General features: G+C 41.0%; 1 protein-coding gene across 5 annotated transcripts in view; it reads right to left on the reverse strand.

Annotated features, from left to right (window-relative positions):
• The window catches only part of ttll7 (tubulin tyrosine ligase-like family, member 7), a 61,519-nt gene that overhangs the window by 30,299 nt on the left and 14,644 nt on the right, over window positions 1-16,576 (reverse strand). For all 5 annotated transcript variants that reach the window (XM_047587755.1, XM_047587756.1, XM_047587758.1 and 2 more), the window contains exons 8-10: window positions 13,733-13,897; window positions 10,950-11,108; window positions 1,037-1,131 (exon numbers count right to left, since the gene is read on the reverse strand). In XM_047587755.1, coding sequence (XP_047443711.1) covers window positions 1,037-1,131; window positions 10,950-11,108; window positions 13,733-13,897 — 419 coding nt within the window. The remainder of the gene's footprint in view (window positions 1-1,036; window positions 1,132-10,949; window positions 11,109-13,732; window positions 13,898-16,576) is intronic.

Consider the following 16,576-nt stretch of genomic DNA (forward strand, 5'->3'; position numbering starts at 1 on the left):
TCCCCTTTTAATCTGTGGGAACACAGCAAACATCAGCTATGAAACAAATCATTTTGATAAGAGATTTGTTTGTGCCAACTAAAGCCAGGAGGGAGGATGGAGTGAATTTTTATGTGGACTGGCTGCACCACGCACCACACTTGGTCAAACTAGATCTATGGTCCTGCATGTAATTGATCCATTGTGTGTGTGTGTGTGTGTGTGTGTGTGTGTGTGTGTGTGTGTGACTAGTAGAGTTGAGACTATATTTAGAGCAGTAAGAGGGGGACAGAAAGGGAAAGAGAAAGAGAAAAAGAGAGCAGAGATCTAGAGGTCTGGTGTACGGTGATCAATCAGTGGACAGACTCACTGTAGCCAGGGGACGGAAAAAAACATGCCAGCGCACACACGCATACACACAAACATACACACTGCATATACAAACACTAAGAAGAAAAAAAAAACGTAATCATCACAGAAACAGGCAAAAAAAATAAAATAAAAAATACACACGGAAAGTAAAGTGAGAACAAAAGTAGCTTTTGTGAAAACACAGAGCAAAATAAATAATGTAGTTCCAAACAGACAGATAGCACAATTTACAGGTAAAAACGAAACACATACACACACACAATTCTTGTCTGATTGAAGGGTGCACAAAGCCCAGAAAAGACATAGCTATGTACCTTAGCCATTACCTGTGTTTGTATCCACTACAGAGAAACACACACATTTACCATGACAATCATTTTGTTCAGACCTCTTGTTACGTTCACACTAATGCCACTATTGTCTGGCATTTGGTCTGAAACCAAAGACAAAACTACATGTCGTATTGTACTGTGCATCAAAGAGGTTTTCTAGGTTGCCAAACAAAGAAAAAAGAATCGATTGAAATCTTTAATCATTCAGAGCTCTGTAAAGTAAGGTTTGACACAAGCTTTGCCCGTCTCTGCACATTAAATTTAATGGGCCCCTAGATGCACTTTTATCTGCATGTATGTGCAATTGTGTGCACATGTGTGTGTGTGTGTATGGCCAGGGTGGGAAACAATACCTGATGTTGAGAAGTTTGAGAGCATTGAGCAGTACCCCTTTCTTCACATCGTAGTCAATCTTCTGATCGGTCCCAAAGCTAGGAGCTCGATTGATCTGCCGGAGAAAAGTGAAGAGAAACATTCAAAGTATATTCGGGATTTCTTTATGCTCATTTCTTTTTTCCCACAGAAATGCTACACAATTATAGGAATGGATTTAGGGCATATTTGAAAAAAAAAACACACACACACACAAAGGAAAGAAGAGAGACCAAGTGAGAAGGATGATCGAAGGTGAGGGTTTATTCTCTTTGAAGGACACTTTGGAAGACTTGGCCTTTGTCTGGGCATGAATCCTGTCTAGTACTCATGTCTGTATGCTTATGCATAAAGGGGAGCCTGTTTACGTGGGTGAATGGGTGCATGCATACAAACAGATTGTGTAGGTTAAATGCTCGGCACATAATGACCCTGGTCGACGACTCCGAGACCTATGTTCTCCCGTCACCGCTTGACACAGCAACACCTCTCCTGTATAACTTTGCAAGCTTCAGATAATTACCTTCGCTCAGCTCAGAGCCATCATATACAATCAAGAGTGCTCAGAGAGATTCAGCTGAGGAAGAACAGAATAAGCCGCCTGTGATTTGAGGTACAAAAGCTGGTATCATCTTGGGAAAGAAATCGAGAGCAGCTTACCTTTCTTAACCGAACAATTTCCAGCAGCAGTGCGAGGTATTCAAATATCAGTTATTATACCTGACACAACAAATCAATTCTTCTACTCTTTGTTATGTTCCCTCTGTCTCTCCCCTAAGGTGAGAAATAGATTATGTGAGGCAACAAAAGGGCCAGCAAATGGAGAGAAGTGCAAGAAGAGGGTGAATAAACTGGCAGCCGCGACTCAAATGGTGTCTTCCTATGAGGTGACTTCAAATGACAACGCAACAGATGCCCATCTGAAAGGCTGGCGTTGGTTGATAAACCTTGATCGTTGAGATAAGTTGGGTCTCACCCAAAATGCTTAAGCAACTCTTTTTTCACATGGGAATAATATTATGAGTGGTTGTTTCAGCGTTGTTGGATTTGTAATAGCATTATTATAGTGTATTTGTTGAATCTGTCCTCATACTGAACCAGTAGGTGCAGACGATGACCTGGTAACAGCAGGCAAATTGTATACAGTATATGATTCAATTAGCTTTTTCACCTAGTTTTTGTGATGCAAGCCAACAAAACATGGTTGAATAGAGATTTTGCCATTTCATTGGTAATTGTCAGTAATTATTAGGAAAATTAGGTGTTTTTTTTTTTTTTTTTTTTTACATCTTGTTAACAGCCCTTGCCTGGCCTTTAATTAGTGTGTTAAATCAACACATTTTGGCTGTCACATTGATTTATTGCCTGCTTTAGTCTGACCTAACATGTCTGCACATACTCTTTATCTTCAGAATATAGTTTCTTATCATATCATGTTTGTACAATAATTATTTATTTTATTTCTCTTAAACCTTAATAAAAGATATATTCCAAACATCTTTGTTATAGGTGAAAATACTGTTAATGGTTCAGGAATTCAAACTGGAGTCAGTGAATTCATCCTTGCCAACTGTTTTAATCTGCAGTCAGAATGAGTATTACCGTAAAAAAACACTATTTGCCCTCTTCCTATTTTATTCAGTAATGAGCCGCTATATACAGCTGAACATATCAAAGAGGCAGAACAGCCAATCACATTTTGTGATTTCAGTAACACGTCTAATGTTACTACTACTAATCTAATGATGATGATGGTTTTATATGTGTAGGATACACCAGTCAGGAACGTGGGTAGAGGATGGTCAAAGAGACTGATGAGAAAACAGATTGGTGTGCCACATCCAGCCATTCAGAACGATAAATTTAGCTTTCTCTAAAGAATGGGCACCAAAATGCGAAAAGCCTTTCCAGACACATGCTAAGCATCTCATGGGTTTGCAGTGGGAGCTCTCAGTAACTCCATCCCTCTTTCTTTCGCCTTCCCCTGAACTAGCCATTACTAATCCTGACACAAAGGTGCTTACTGCTGTGTGGCAGATTTGGGAACAGTGATGTAAGGTAATATTTACATCGCAACCAGACTCCCAGGAACTGAGGCGTGTGTGTCGCCACTGAAACGGCAGGTAGTTTAGAAAGAGTGACAACTGCTAGAAAACGGTAGAAAATCAAACTTGTTTTTCACCAACACAACTGAACCCTAAAGACCTAAGAATATTGTTGTCATTGGAAATTTAAATGCACGTATTTGTGTAAAGGAAGTGCACAGGTGGAAAAAAACACATGAGCTAGAGAAACTTTATACTGAACTGTAACGGCCTGAGACGTATCCATATAACCTTCTATGGGCCAGTCAGTTAAGCTAGTTCAGACGACCCCTCAACAACTACCAAAGGTGAGCTACTAAATCCTCACCAATATGAGGTGGCTTTGTATGGACGTGCCTTAGTAGGTTTGTGTGTACACCCACATGTGCATTTCTCTATACAGCAACCATTTATCAGAAGGGGCGTGATGAATGTCTTCCAGTGCGAAGAGGGAAATAGAAAGAGAGACCCTATCCAACTCTTTCACTCAATAGAAAGGAGTATACAATACATCCCTCTGTGTGCTGAGGACAGAGCTCCACTTCGACCTACAGTACCTTACCCAAGAAAAAAAAAAACACTACAAAAGAAAAAGAAGGAAGAGGTCTGTTTTCATTTAGAGCGCTCCCCAATGTGACAGCCACAATGAAAAGAGTATGGCTTTAGAGTGCCGTAGCCTATAGGTAACAGCCAGACTGGCAGTGATCCTGGTGACGGTTGTCTCGTTACTTGTCTTCATTTCTTAGTTTGATTTGCGGTGTCAAGCTGTCACAGGATAGACTGGCGTCGCAGCACTCGCTCTCTCTCTTTGCTCTCCCTCAGTTTTTTCTGTCTGTCTCCTTCTACTCCCTGCCTGTCGCACTCCTCCTGGTTAGTTTCTATTCCCACTCTATTTCTTGCTGTCTCTCAACATGTTTCCAGACTGGACACCACTGACTACCCCCTGCTCCTCCACCTCCTCCACTTGCTAGCCCTCATTCTTTGCCCGTTACCTCTCTTCATTTCTCTCTCCATGTTCCTGTGTTCTCCTTTTCCTCTCTGCCAGAGGAAGTTGGACCAGTCTGGTCTTAATGAACCCCTGCAGGCTCCCAAAACCCCCACTCTGATTTCCTTAAGTGACTCTGGCAGGGTCTTAAAGGAGCCCTTGGTTGCTCTAAGACGCATTCAATAAAAATGTCAGATGAAAAGATTAGAAACTCCTTTTTACTCCATCTTTGATTCTGTTCAGCATCAGTGTTGCATCAATGTGTCCCAAATATCACTCTCTCAAACGACAGGATGAGCATACCAGTCTGTAATTTACCACAAGGCAGTTTTGCCCTCTTCTGATTGTACAATTAGGTACAAAAAGATCAGAGACTGAGCTGTAAAACAAGTAAAACTTTTATTTTCTGCACCTGGAGCCATCTTTCTGTCACAAAGGTAACTTGTCATTATTTATGAAGTAAGTAATGTGAAATAATTTTGATCTCTCAAATTGGTCCATGTACCTAAAATTCAAACAGACTCAGATGATATAATTTAATATAATTTATTAAATTCCCTGTCTAAAATTCTCTTCATTCTCTAGTTTGGACAAAGGGTCTATCTGTTAATGTTTGGAACATCTGAAAACTAAGTGGACTTCCGAAGGACAGTTAAATAATGGCCAAACAGCACAATAAAACTATTACTCAGAAAGTCAAAGGACACCCTGTGCACCTACAGACAGTAAATTCAATCTCAGTTTATACTATAAAAAAAAACAAAAAAAACAATGATTATATGACTCACTCAGAAAGTTAGCCTATGACTTCTTCTGTGCCTTGCTGATCCTAATAATATAGCAACGGTGCATGATCAACAACAATCAGCAGCATTATTTCCACAACAAATTGCTTCTCAATATTTATTTTGCATCTGGAATACTCTCTAAAACAAGTACGAGGGCTGCTCAAGATTAATCGGTTCGGAAAAACGACCCCTTTTTATAATTCCTGGCAAAGTGTAAACAACCAATGCTTTGACAATACTCCCATTTTGCTCCGCACACTCAAGGGTATCGGCACGGTTCAACCTCTGTCAGAAAGGAGTGTTTGTTTCTGCACAATTGTGGAATGAGAAGGGGAGGCAGACAGGGAGAGAAAAGCAGAGCATGAGTAGCGGAGCGACAGAAAGACAGACAGCTGGCCGCCCTGTTAAGTCGCTCTCTTGTTTCAGCCGTCTTATCAATCACTGTTTTGTTCTTTTTGTGGCGTTTTACGCGGCCCACTCAGACACAGGGTAACTCTAGCTGAGCATGCTTTGCTGCTGGTAAAGGTCCTACGAGTGAGAGGGCCAAAGCTTAGCTTAGCCAGCAGTCAGCCTGACCTCCCTCAGCGGCTGACTGGCAGGCAGGGTTCAGGGAGTGTTGCGTTTTGAAGACATACAGAGATACAATCAGACACAGGCACAAAAAGTAAAAGGTGCTCAGAAAAGGTATAAGTGGGCATATCCAAGCGGCCACACACAAACACATGCACACATAATTCTTACCAAAAGCGGCTTCAAACAAGAATAAATCAACAAAACATACCCCGAGGTCCAAAGCTGTCTGTCATAAAGATGCAATAAAAGTCTTCCTTTCAAGTCTCTCACATGCCCAACCACACACACTGCAGTTCCATATGTCACTCATAAACATGCAATTCATAACTTCCCTCTCAATCACGCACATGCACACAAACACACACTAGTCACTTATACTGCCTGATGATAAATGACTAAATGTTGGGGTATGTTTTCAACTGCCCCACATACAAAGCCTGTGCACTCCTAATTTGATACTTATTCCATGAAATAGTCATGTTGGGGGAAAATGGATGTGGATAGAGACAGACAGTCCCATACATCATTGTAATTATTCTTTAATAAACCTCTTATAAGTCAGAGAGTTGGTCGCAGGTCACTACTGCCACCTAGGGTTCACAAGTGGAAAGAGATTCCCTCAAAGGTATAGAGTGATATCCATGTACATTTAAACCAGAATAAATCCCACTAAGTGCCAAAGATTAATCAAAGGCAAAAGGAGAATGAACGGTGGAAGGGGGCAAGAGAGACTCCGAAAGATAATTGAAAATATCAAACTGTATGTATTCACCTCTATCATTTTTCACTTTAGGAAATTCAATCATAAGAGGATGAAAATTATTAAGAGAGAACAGGTAGCAAGTAAATTCCTCTTTAATCACCCTGAATACACAATAATGTTTGACTCGGCTGTTCTAGGGGTTAGGAAACACGTCCTGAGGAAATATGTGAAAGCCTGGCTAACCACTAAATCCCTCTTCTAAAACTCTTGGAAAGCAGCTATGGTTTCACCGCCTACATTTTTATGAAAAGCTGAAAGAACATAACAATTCCATCTCATTCTCTGCAGACGAAACAGAATTTACACTGAAAGTTTAAATACATGTGAGCCACTATTTATTCCACACAAGAAATAACAGCAGCCCGAGTGAACGTATGTGTCTGTGTGTGAGCTAGGAAATGAAGGAGGGTGTTTCTATGTGTATCTGTGTGTCATGGCATCTGTTTACAGTGGTAAGTGCAGATTACTTCCAACAGACACACACACCAACGAAAAAACACATACACTTCCACACGAAAGAAAGGGAAGTCTGGATCATGTTGGCTCTGAGGGATGGACAGGCAAACCAAACTCATCTTGAAACAATTGGGGGACAGAGCAGAGAAAGAGGGGAAAGTTGCAAGAAGAGGTGAAGGGAGGGAGGGGTGAGTGGCAGCCCTTGGGGGAGCAGTCCAGCTGCAGTTTGTTGGTCTGTTGAAATGGCTATTCACACACACAAACACTGTGAGACATAAACAAACTCGTGCCACAGTTGATCTAACCATGCCTGCCTCATTAGCTGCCAATCATTCTGCACAGCCATCCTACAGGGGGTGCAGAGAGGAAAAAAGAGCAGCAGAGCTGGACGAGGAGATAGCTGCTATCAGAATCTGAGCTCCAGTGTGTGATGGTATACTGAACAATGACATGTAAAACACAATGAAAGTTGGCAAGCTATGTTTCTTCCTCCTCTCTTTATTGTGTTGCTTTGTAAAATTGGTCTGTCTTAAGGAGAAGCAGCATTCCTCCATGTCCCTCTCTCGGGCTGGACAAAAAGTAGATAGATCGGGATGGACATGGACACACACACACACACACACACACACACACACACACACACACACACACACACACACACACACAGAGGACTATTCTCAGAGATCCAGACAGGGAGCAGACATATTTACATAAGAACACAGACCTCAACAACAACCTCATGATGTGAGTTTATCATACATACAAACAATGGCACACACTGACACACCGCACAAAATTTACATTCACACATGCTAACTCACATACATACATTTATACGCACCTGTGCACCCGTGCACACTGACTGTAGCCCTAACAAGCAGGCCAACCAGCTTGCTGAACCAGGCAGGTTTCTAATTATTCCTTCTTACTACAAACACTTGTTTCTTCTTATTTAGAGTTGACCAGCTGGAGGTTTTTTTATGTTCCATGAGGGGAAACAACTTAAAAAAAATGAAGTGAGCCAGAGTCTGTAATGAGGCTGGGCCTCAGTCCACTGGTCCTTGTGTTGGAGTCCATGGGTACCCATCAGGACCTAATGAGAACAATAAATTATGCTCTTTGTCAGATTCTGTTTTAAATATAGGAGGTTGAGAACAGTTTTTTATGTGTATTCCTCTTATCCTCTCATCCTTCCACCAACCAAACCTTAAATTATGTGTATATATATATTTTTTTTTTTTTTTTTTTCTTTTTTTTATTTTTATTTTCTTCACTGGGCCGCAGATAAAGACAGAGGGTTTTGGGGGCTGCAGGGGTGTTGTCCCACTGCTATAAATTGTCACTCAGGAAATACACTGGATTCTGAGAAACATGCTTTTCTGTGTGACCCATGTCCCAATTCTAACACACCACTACAATTTATGAGTAAAGCCTATGTCATGTGGCAGTTCCTGAGCTAAACTGAATCTATGTGCATTAATTCACCTCTCCTCTTGTTTTTCTTTATTTAGCTTCACAAAGAAAATGCTCAATGAACCATTCAAGGCAAATGCCTTGGTCCTGACAATAAAAACTACACCCGCGGCACACAGCACGTTTGAATGTGTACTTAGGTGTGTGTCCGCATGAAGTGAAGATCACGGCTCAATGAAACGCCTTCCCTATACGAGACACAGATGCCGTCTAGGCTGGTTTAATGAAAGTGAACGTCTCGGGTTACGCCATTTGAACACGCATATGTGCGTGTGTGCCTGCCAATGTGGTCCTGATGTTTCGAATGTCAATAGGAGGTAAAACTTGTGTTGAAAACTCGGCTGAATTAAGATAAGGATCACACAAAAGCCTGTCTCTCTCTTTTTACTGTCTCTTCTCCCCTTTCTACTCTGGCTTTGAGCACAATGAGCCTGTTTGATGCCTGGTCTGGTTTGAGAACTCTCGCCATCTCTGTTTTCACCCCTGTGACAAGCTATTTAGCAGGTGTGTGGTGGTCTGTGGGTTGTTTCTCTTGAGTATCTGTATTTGTTATCAGTATATTTCTCTTTGTGCTCGCCTGCTTACAAAGAGCTGGTGTATTGTATCTTGCCCAGATGTCTTCTTGCAATGGCAACATAGAGGTGAATTTGGAGTTACACTAGTTTGAATACCGTACTGCCTCATCAAAAAAAAAAAAGAACATTTTCTGGAGGTCTAATTGAAGGATGTGAAAGGCAATTGCGTTTCCTTTCCCTCCCAATCCTCTCACATACATAGAGAAAACAGCTGACAGGAACGCAAATGCAAAGGACACAACTAATATCATTTGACAGTTTCTTACATGTGATACCATCTACCTTTCAGGTATCCAACCGACTTTGAGTCTACACAGGTTGAACTTTCATTTCCTGGCTGCGAGTTTGCATGTCCAACAACCAGCTTTGACGTTTTAAAGAGTAAGAGAAGACATTGTCGGAACAGCAGTCTGGGTAAAGCCCCAACGAGGCATTGCACATGTAATTCACAGTGACACCAATAAGGAAACCTGAGCATTGGAGTCCACAAATTCAAACCAAGCCTGTGAGGCCTGGGTCTTGTTTCAATTCCTGACACAGTTTTTACAATTTTTTACCCTGAGGTAGAATAATAAAATAAAAATAAAAAATGGTGAAATGGAGCGAAATACCTTCAGTTTACCACAAAATGTTGCAAAGTGATTTGCTGAAAAAAATTAATTTAGACCTGAGGTCTTGCCATGGGCTAATGTTAATGGCAACCAACCTTTGGGCCTGGCAGCGTGTTGAGTCCCTGCTGATTAGAAATGAACGTCAACAGGATAAAAAGCGGTAATAAAGTTATTTTCAGGGTTGACAAAGTACGCAGTGAGGATTTGAAAAGGGGTCTCTACGCTTGCAACTATCCCTTGACTAATCAGTTGAATTTAGGAAATAAATGATTGTTGCTGTAAATGTTGCGTGAAAGAGAGGCAGGGTTGTGTATGCGTGTGTGTGTGCGTGTGGGATGTTAATTGATGGGAGTTATAGAGAACTGCTAGGAGCACAGGGGGGATCATTACTGCTGGAGTGGAACAACTGCATTCACGGCTGTTTGCTATGTCACGCGCACACACGCACACACGCACACACACACAGTGCTCGCCTACTGTCATGGTGCAACAGCAGTCAAAAGGAAAACCACCCTCTTGCTCTCTCTTATCTTTTCATCTTACGCTACAACTGCTCAGGACTCACGTAAGATAATAATAATACCATAATTCCACAATGACTTAAGGCACCTACCTACCTACCACGCAAGACAAAATGTCACTTTTTTTTCTGCAATTCTTAGACTTTAGGAAATCACACAATTTTATTTTGGGTTGACATGATGGAGAAAAACAAACAATTATCCCCCAGGCATTTCCCATCCTTGAGTCAATTTATGGGACGGGGTGGGGGTGAAGCCACTTTGGGTTAAAGGATTTAGGTCACACTTTAACCGACTGGCTGACATCAGAGCAGCGAAATAGAAATCCTGGAGTGGACTTTGTACTCGAATCCTAAATGACTGACACATGAGAGAATGAGGGGCGAGTCTCTTTCTAGTCAATCTACCGTCCTGACCTATATTTTCATACCTTGCATGTGTCCCTTTGACTTGTCTTGTATCCTGCTGTATATCCATACATTTCTGTTTATATGTGTGGGAGTGTATGAATGCACACATGCATGTAATTGTGTGCACATGGCTGTGGTTGTGTGTGTTCCTTTTATTTTAAAGTCTCTCCTTGTGTATGGAAGTGAATAAGCCTGTACTTGAGACATTGTGGGTAACTGTGTGTCAGAAATAAGTGTGTTCATGCTTTCCATCAGTGTCTGGTACCATGTTTCTCTCCTGCTCATGCCACAGGAGTTCAGTTTCAGAGCTGTTCTCACCTTGGTATTGGTAAGTCTGTACTGTCTGTACAGGTGAGAGCCCTGCAAAATTTGATCAATCTCAGACGACTTACATTTTACTTCATGAACAGTCAAGATGTTTTATAATATTAAAAATACTATTATGATTGTCAAAATAAGAATAAAGTAAGTATTTTTTCAATTAAATTGTTGTTTATTTTTTTATGATAAATTATCCAATGAAATTGCTTCTTATCAATGTGTAGTAAATGTGTTTCGTTGAAAATGACAAATGCAGTTTTTTTTTTGGATTTTCCAGGAACAGCAAAGGAACAGTAGAGAAACCACACATAATCACACACACACAGTGCTGTACCTCCAATAGCCAAGGTTTGAGTTTGCGGTCCAGAATGATGTCAAAGCCAAGGACCTCAAAGCAGACACTGTCGCTCCCTGGTGGCTGGCCAGGGCGACACATGCGGTAGGCGTGCAGCACATGGGGCTCGGCCACAATTAGCGTTTTCACCACCAGCTCCTGCCAGGACACAAACACACACACCAGAGAGAGGGAGAGAGAGAGAGAGAATCATCAAACAGAGCAGACAAAGAAAAGACAATTGTGCTTTTTTATTAAGTGAGTTTCAATTATCCTAAAAACAGCTATCAGCTGCAGGAATTCTAAAGAAATCCTTCTTTAATTTCACATTGTCACTGCAGAACATTTGGAGACAGAGCTGACAATGGAGCAATCACGATACATACAGTGGTGGGGATATAATGTTCGTTCATTCAAAAGCTGAGAAATACAGTGTCTTTCTGCCAAAAAGCCTTTTGAATTTCTCTCGCACAAAGACATTCACCAGTGTTGGTGGTTGTCCATCTGTGCTGCTAGTGGCGCCCAACCTGTGAGCATGTGTGTGTTTGCATGTTTGCTTGTTGGCAACTACCTGCCTGCCTACTCCCACTGTACAACTGTGGAAAACATGCTCACTCTGACACACACACACACACGTACTCTGCACAAAGCTTCACCAGTCAAGCCCCTTCACAGTGCTGCTAGCCTGCAGTTTGCACAGTCCAGTCTGACTGCTGGGTGCAGGAGAGGGGTAATGTTGTCTGGCCCTGGCCTGATAAGGCTCCCCCCTCCTCTCTTTTCGATCTGTCTGTCGCTCACGCCTCCATCCGTATGTCAGTCCATCCACCCATCTTACCCAGAGGCTTCCCAGCACAAACACCTGGTCCTGCTACCACCATTTATGCCTGAAGTCCCGAGCAGTGGCTGGTGTGTGTGTGTGTGTGTGTGTGTGTGTGTGTGTGTGTGTGCGTGCGCATGCGTGTGTTCTTTGTCCCAACCTACATCACCTCCCTCCTTATCCTGAGCCCCCAGTACTGGCCGAGGTCTAGCACCTTATGTGTGTACATATGTGCCTGCATGGGTCCTTATGCTGTAAGCAAATACGGTTTTATAAGCCTCTTTGATTTTTTTATTTGTTTGCATTTGTTTTATTTCCTTCGTCTGCGAGAACATGAATATTGGTTTCACTAGTTTGTCCATGCATGTATAATTAATTTATTTCACTTCTTTTTTTTTTTTTTAACAGACCTGAATATGTGTTGTTCAGTTCACAGAACAGTATCAGTGAAAATACATGTAAACAACAGGTAGGAATAAATAGCTCATTTAAATGGTTAATAAATAAATAAATATAAACCAAAATCATTGTTGAAAATATAAACAAGTTATTTGATGAAGAATATTTTTTTATGTTAACCCACAAAATCAAAAAACCTTTCCAGAAAAGGAGGATGCAGATGTTTATTTCCTGTGTGTTTGTGTATTCAAATACAAAATCCATAACTAGCCCATCTGTAGTCAGACACTGCTCTCAAAAATTACTCCCACATAAAATAGCTGCAGCTTTGCTGTTCAAACCTTGGCCCCGAACAGCATCAATAATATCCCAATATGAAGAAGTCAACTTTTCATGACATATACATAATATTCATAAATCTCACAATCTTTTTGCAAACAAACTCTCTGACCCCCTGATTGTGATGAGTGGCAGAAAGAGTCAGGCCAGCCTACTAGGTCTGAAGGGGAACCTAATGTAGGAGGTGAGAGGAAAAGAGAAGGAAAGGGAGAGAGTGAGCAAAGAGCAGGGAGCATAAATACAGAGTTGAATCAAGGCAGAGTGTGTGAGTGCGAATGGACAGCTCTAACACCAAAGTGGTGCAACTTCTGAAGGAGGCACAGAGAAAATAATGGTGAGAGAGAAAGAGAAGAGGAGGATAAGGACAGTCTGGTTGAGTCAGAGGGTGACACTAGTATGTCACTCTGGGACAAGAAAGATGACAGAGAAATAAAAGTAAGCTGAGAAAAGTAAGGGGGATATAGAAATTATTATTTTTTTCTTTAAAAAATGGAACATGTGGACAGACTACACAAGATGATTATACCAGGAGAATAAAGAAGAAATGTTACCTATCTGCAAACAGGGGCAAAATGAACATAAGGAAAAGATTCGGTTGATGAAGATGGGATTTCATTTTGAATCAGAGTGCTGGTAGGCATGAGAGCAGACAAGAATAGAACAAGCACTGAGAGACCAGACCACACAGTGTAAATGATTATAGAAAGAGGGACAAAGAGTTATGGTCAAGAACAATAAAAAAAATGATGAAACAGAAAATAACATGAACAGAACTGGGGCTAAAGAAATGGGTGAAAAATGAGAAACTCACAGAAAGGCAAAAGGCTTATTATGGGTGTGTATGGGTATAAGCAAAAAAGAAAGAAAGAATGAATTGGCTACAGGGTGCTGACGAATTTCCCAAACAATGATGAAAGGTTAAGGTGTTTGGATGAGCTGAGAGAAGAACCAGACAGTGGGAACCCCCTCTCCGGGAATGATGTTTTCACTGAGCTCTTCCAGGAGTAAAACAAGCCCACTGAATCAGTGCCATAACGTATCGCATCAAACCATAGCTGGTCCACTTGCATGTTTTGGAACATGCGACGATTAGTATGAGTGTACATGGGCAGATGTATTCATGTGTTATTTGCATTTGTGTTTAGTTATCATAGTGGAAATCTTTGCTTTTGTGGAGACATGTTGCTGTATATGCGATTGCGTGTGTTTTGGTGAACTACCCACTTACAGAGACGTCTCCCCAGAACTTGGCTACGTCGTAGTCATTGGTGCGGAGGAACTCTGTGAACCAGCTGATGGACCTCTTACTGCCTTTGTCCACTGTCTCATCTCGCTCAAAGTTTTCGTTGTGTTTGTTGACCGAATAGTTGGTCAGATGCATGTAGAGCTGGCTCTGTGTAGACAAAAGGGAATTAGGAAGGACTTTTAATCACTAGACATATCTCTACATAGGAACACAGATCTGTGACACTAGCATGATCTAAATGGTTCACTTTAAAGGCAGGCCTGTCTTTTCCATTTTTTACTGAAAATACAGCACGACTATTATAATAATCAAACTAATAATCTGCCCAGACGTGACTTCTGCATCAAAGGTTCATTGTGTCAATCAAGGAAGATTATTTGTATAATTTAATAATTAAAATCTATGCATGTACCATCTTATTTCAGCAAATCACATTGTATGGCTTTGGCTTTTTTCCCTTGAACTCTTACTGAGTCGATGAAGAAGTTAAGCTTTTTTTGGGAATGGATGGAATGTCAGCAATGTGACATCTTCAGATGACTTGCTTTGTCTGTTTTTATCTCAGTTTATTTTCTATACATCACCTTATAAATTACTCTACTAATTATTGTATCTCTAAATGAAACAACTGTGATATTACTGGCCTTAAATAGTTACGGTGCCTGTGTTGGCACTCTTTGGTGTAATTATAGATTTTTCAGTGATAATAATCATCACACTAACCGTCCTCATGGGTGCTTTTTTGCTATACAGCACATACCACAATGTACAGCATTTTCTCCAAAGAAGCGTGAGTTGCAAAAAAAAGAATAAAAGTAAAAGTGAAATATCACTCAATAGTCCCTTGACGAACAAGATATTGGTGGATGTGGTAAATAAAAATAAAAATAAAAATGAATCACTGTAGGATCCGGGTATTGTCAAAGTAATATCAATATATTTTTTATGGTTGCTCTTTTGGGAACAAGTGATAATTAATCAACAGCAGAACACATAATCACAAATCGCCAAATCTATCCATTCCATGATTAGAAGAGGTGGAGTAATGGCACCACTGAGATCCCACAGTACATGGCTTAAATGCGTCATTGACGGTTGACTAAGTAGCCATTGTAAAACCTCAGTTGTATTCCTCCCTCTAAACACCATCCCTCATATCTGAAGACAATACATCCTTGTCCTTAGCCTACAAGGTAATAACACTGTGACCGTAGGCCACTCCAACCCCTGATGGCTGTCTGGGAGCCACTCTCTGTGGGATTGAACATCCATCTCCATGGCATGACTCACTCCATCATGTGTCACAGACTCAGTAAAACAATACACACTTGTGTAAGGGGAGGGGCCCGGCTTGTCTATGTGTGTGTGTTCCTATATTAGATATGCATCATCCTTGATGGGAAGCCGTGTCTGTACGTGTGTATATCCCATTATCAGCAGCAGACTGTGCTTCAGCAGGGGCACTGGCAGGGGCAAGGCAAATATGAGCGGCTTGACATCACAGGAGACATGTGCCGTGTGGACATTTATGCTCAGCTGTGTGGATACAGTATGTCAGCAACTTCCATGCATATTTGTGTTCTCTGCAGTTGTACCATGTTTGTGTGTCTAATTTGATTATGTTGAGTCACACAAGCCCATGCTTCTGATTAAGGGAAGTGCAGAATAAATATGCTGTCCTTTGAAGGTACTTATAGTATCTGTCAATACTGCATTTCTGGCTACACTCTGGGTGGTGTGAGAACTTGTTAATATGAATACACAAGTGACTGCATGTTCGTCTATCAAATTTAGCAAACTGGGATTGTGCACAAATGGTACACAGACAAAGACGGCTGTGCTTTTGTATATATTTATGTGACCATGTGTGTCTGCCAATTCTATGAAGCATATACAGTGGTGTGAAAAAGTGTCTGCCCCTTCCTGATTTCTTATTTTTTTTGGATGTCTGTCACACCTAAATGTTTCAAATCACCCAACAAATGTAAGTCTAAGACTAAGATAGTACTGTAAACACAAAATATAGTTTTAAATGTTATGTTTAAATGTTATCTATCTTATTATTCAGGGGAAAGAGGACCTGCCCGACAAAGTGAAGTCGACCAAAAGATCCTCAAAAGCTAGACATCTTGTAGAGATCCAGAGTAGTTCAGGAGCAAATGAGAAATAAAGTAATTGAGATCTATCAGTCTAGAAAGGGTTATAAAGCCATTTTTAAAGTTTTGGGACTCCAGCAAACCACAGTGAGATCCACTATTCATCCAAGAGGTCACAAAAGATCCCACAACAACATCCAAAGGTCTTCACCATAAGAAAGAGAATGGACTGAAATTAACATAAAGGCTCATCTCAGTTTTGCCAGAAAACATTTTGATGATCCACAAAGACATTTGGGAAAATACTCTGTAGAATGACAAGACAAAAGTTAAACATTTTGGAAGGTGTGTGTTCCATTACATCTGGTGTGAAAGTAACACCACTTCAGAAAAAGAACATCATAGCAACAGTAAAATCTGGTGGTGGTAGTGTGATTCTTTTTGACTGTTTTGCTGCTTCCAGACCTGGAAGATTTACTGTGATAAATGGAACCATGAATTCTACTGTCTACCAAAGAATCCTGAAGTCTAGCCGTCTGTTTGTGAACTCAAGCAGAAGTGAACTTGGGTTCTGCAGCAGGACAATGACCCAAAACACACCAGCAAGTCCTTCTGAATGGCTGAAGAACTAATCGAAGATTATAGAGTGGCCTCGTCAAAGTCCTGACCCAAATCCTATTGAGATGCTGTGGCATGACCTTAAAAATTCGATTCATGCTGGAAAACCCCT

This window comes from Mugil cephalus, chromosome 6 (assembly GCF_022458985.1).
Source record: "Mugil cephalus isolate CIBA_MC_2020 chromosome 6, CIBA_Mcephalus_1.1, whole genome shotgun sequence".
NCBI classification, from domain to species: Eukaryota; Metazoa; Chordata; class Actinopteri; order Mugiliformes; family Mugilidae; genus Mugil; species Mugil cephalus.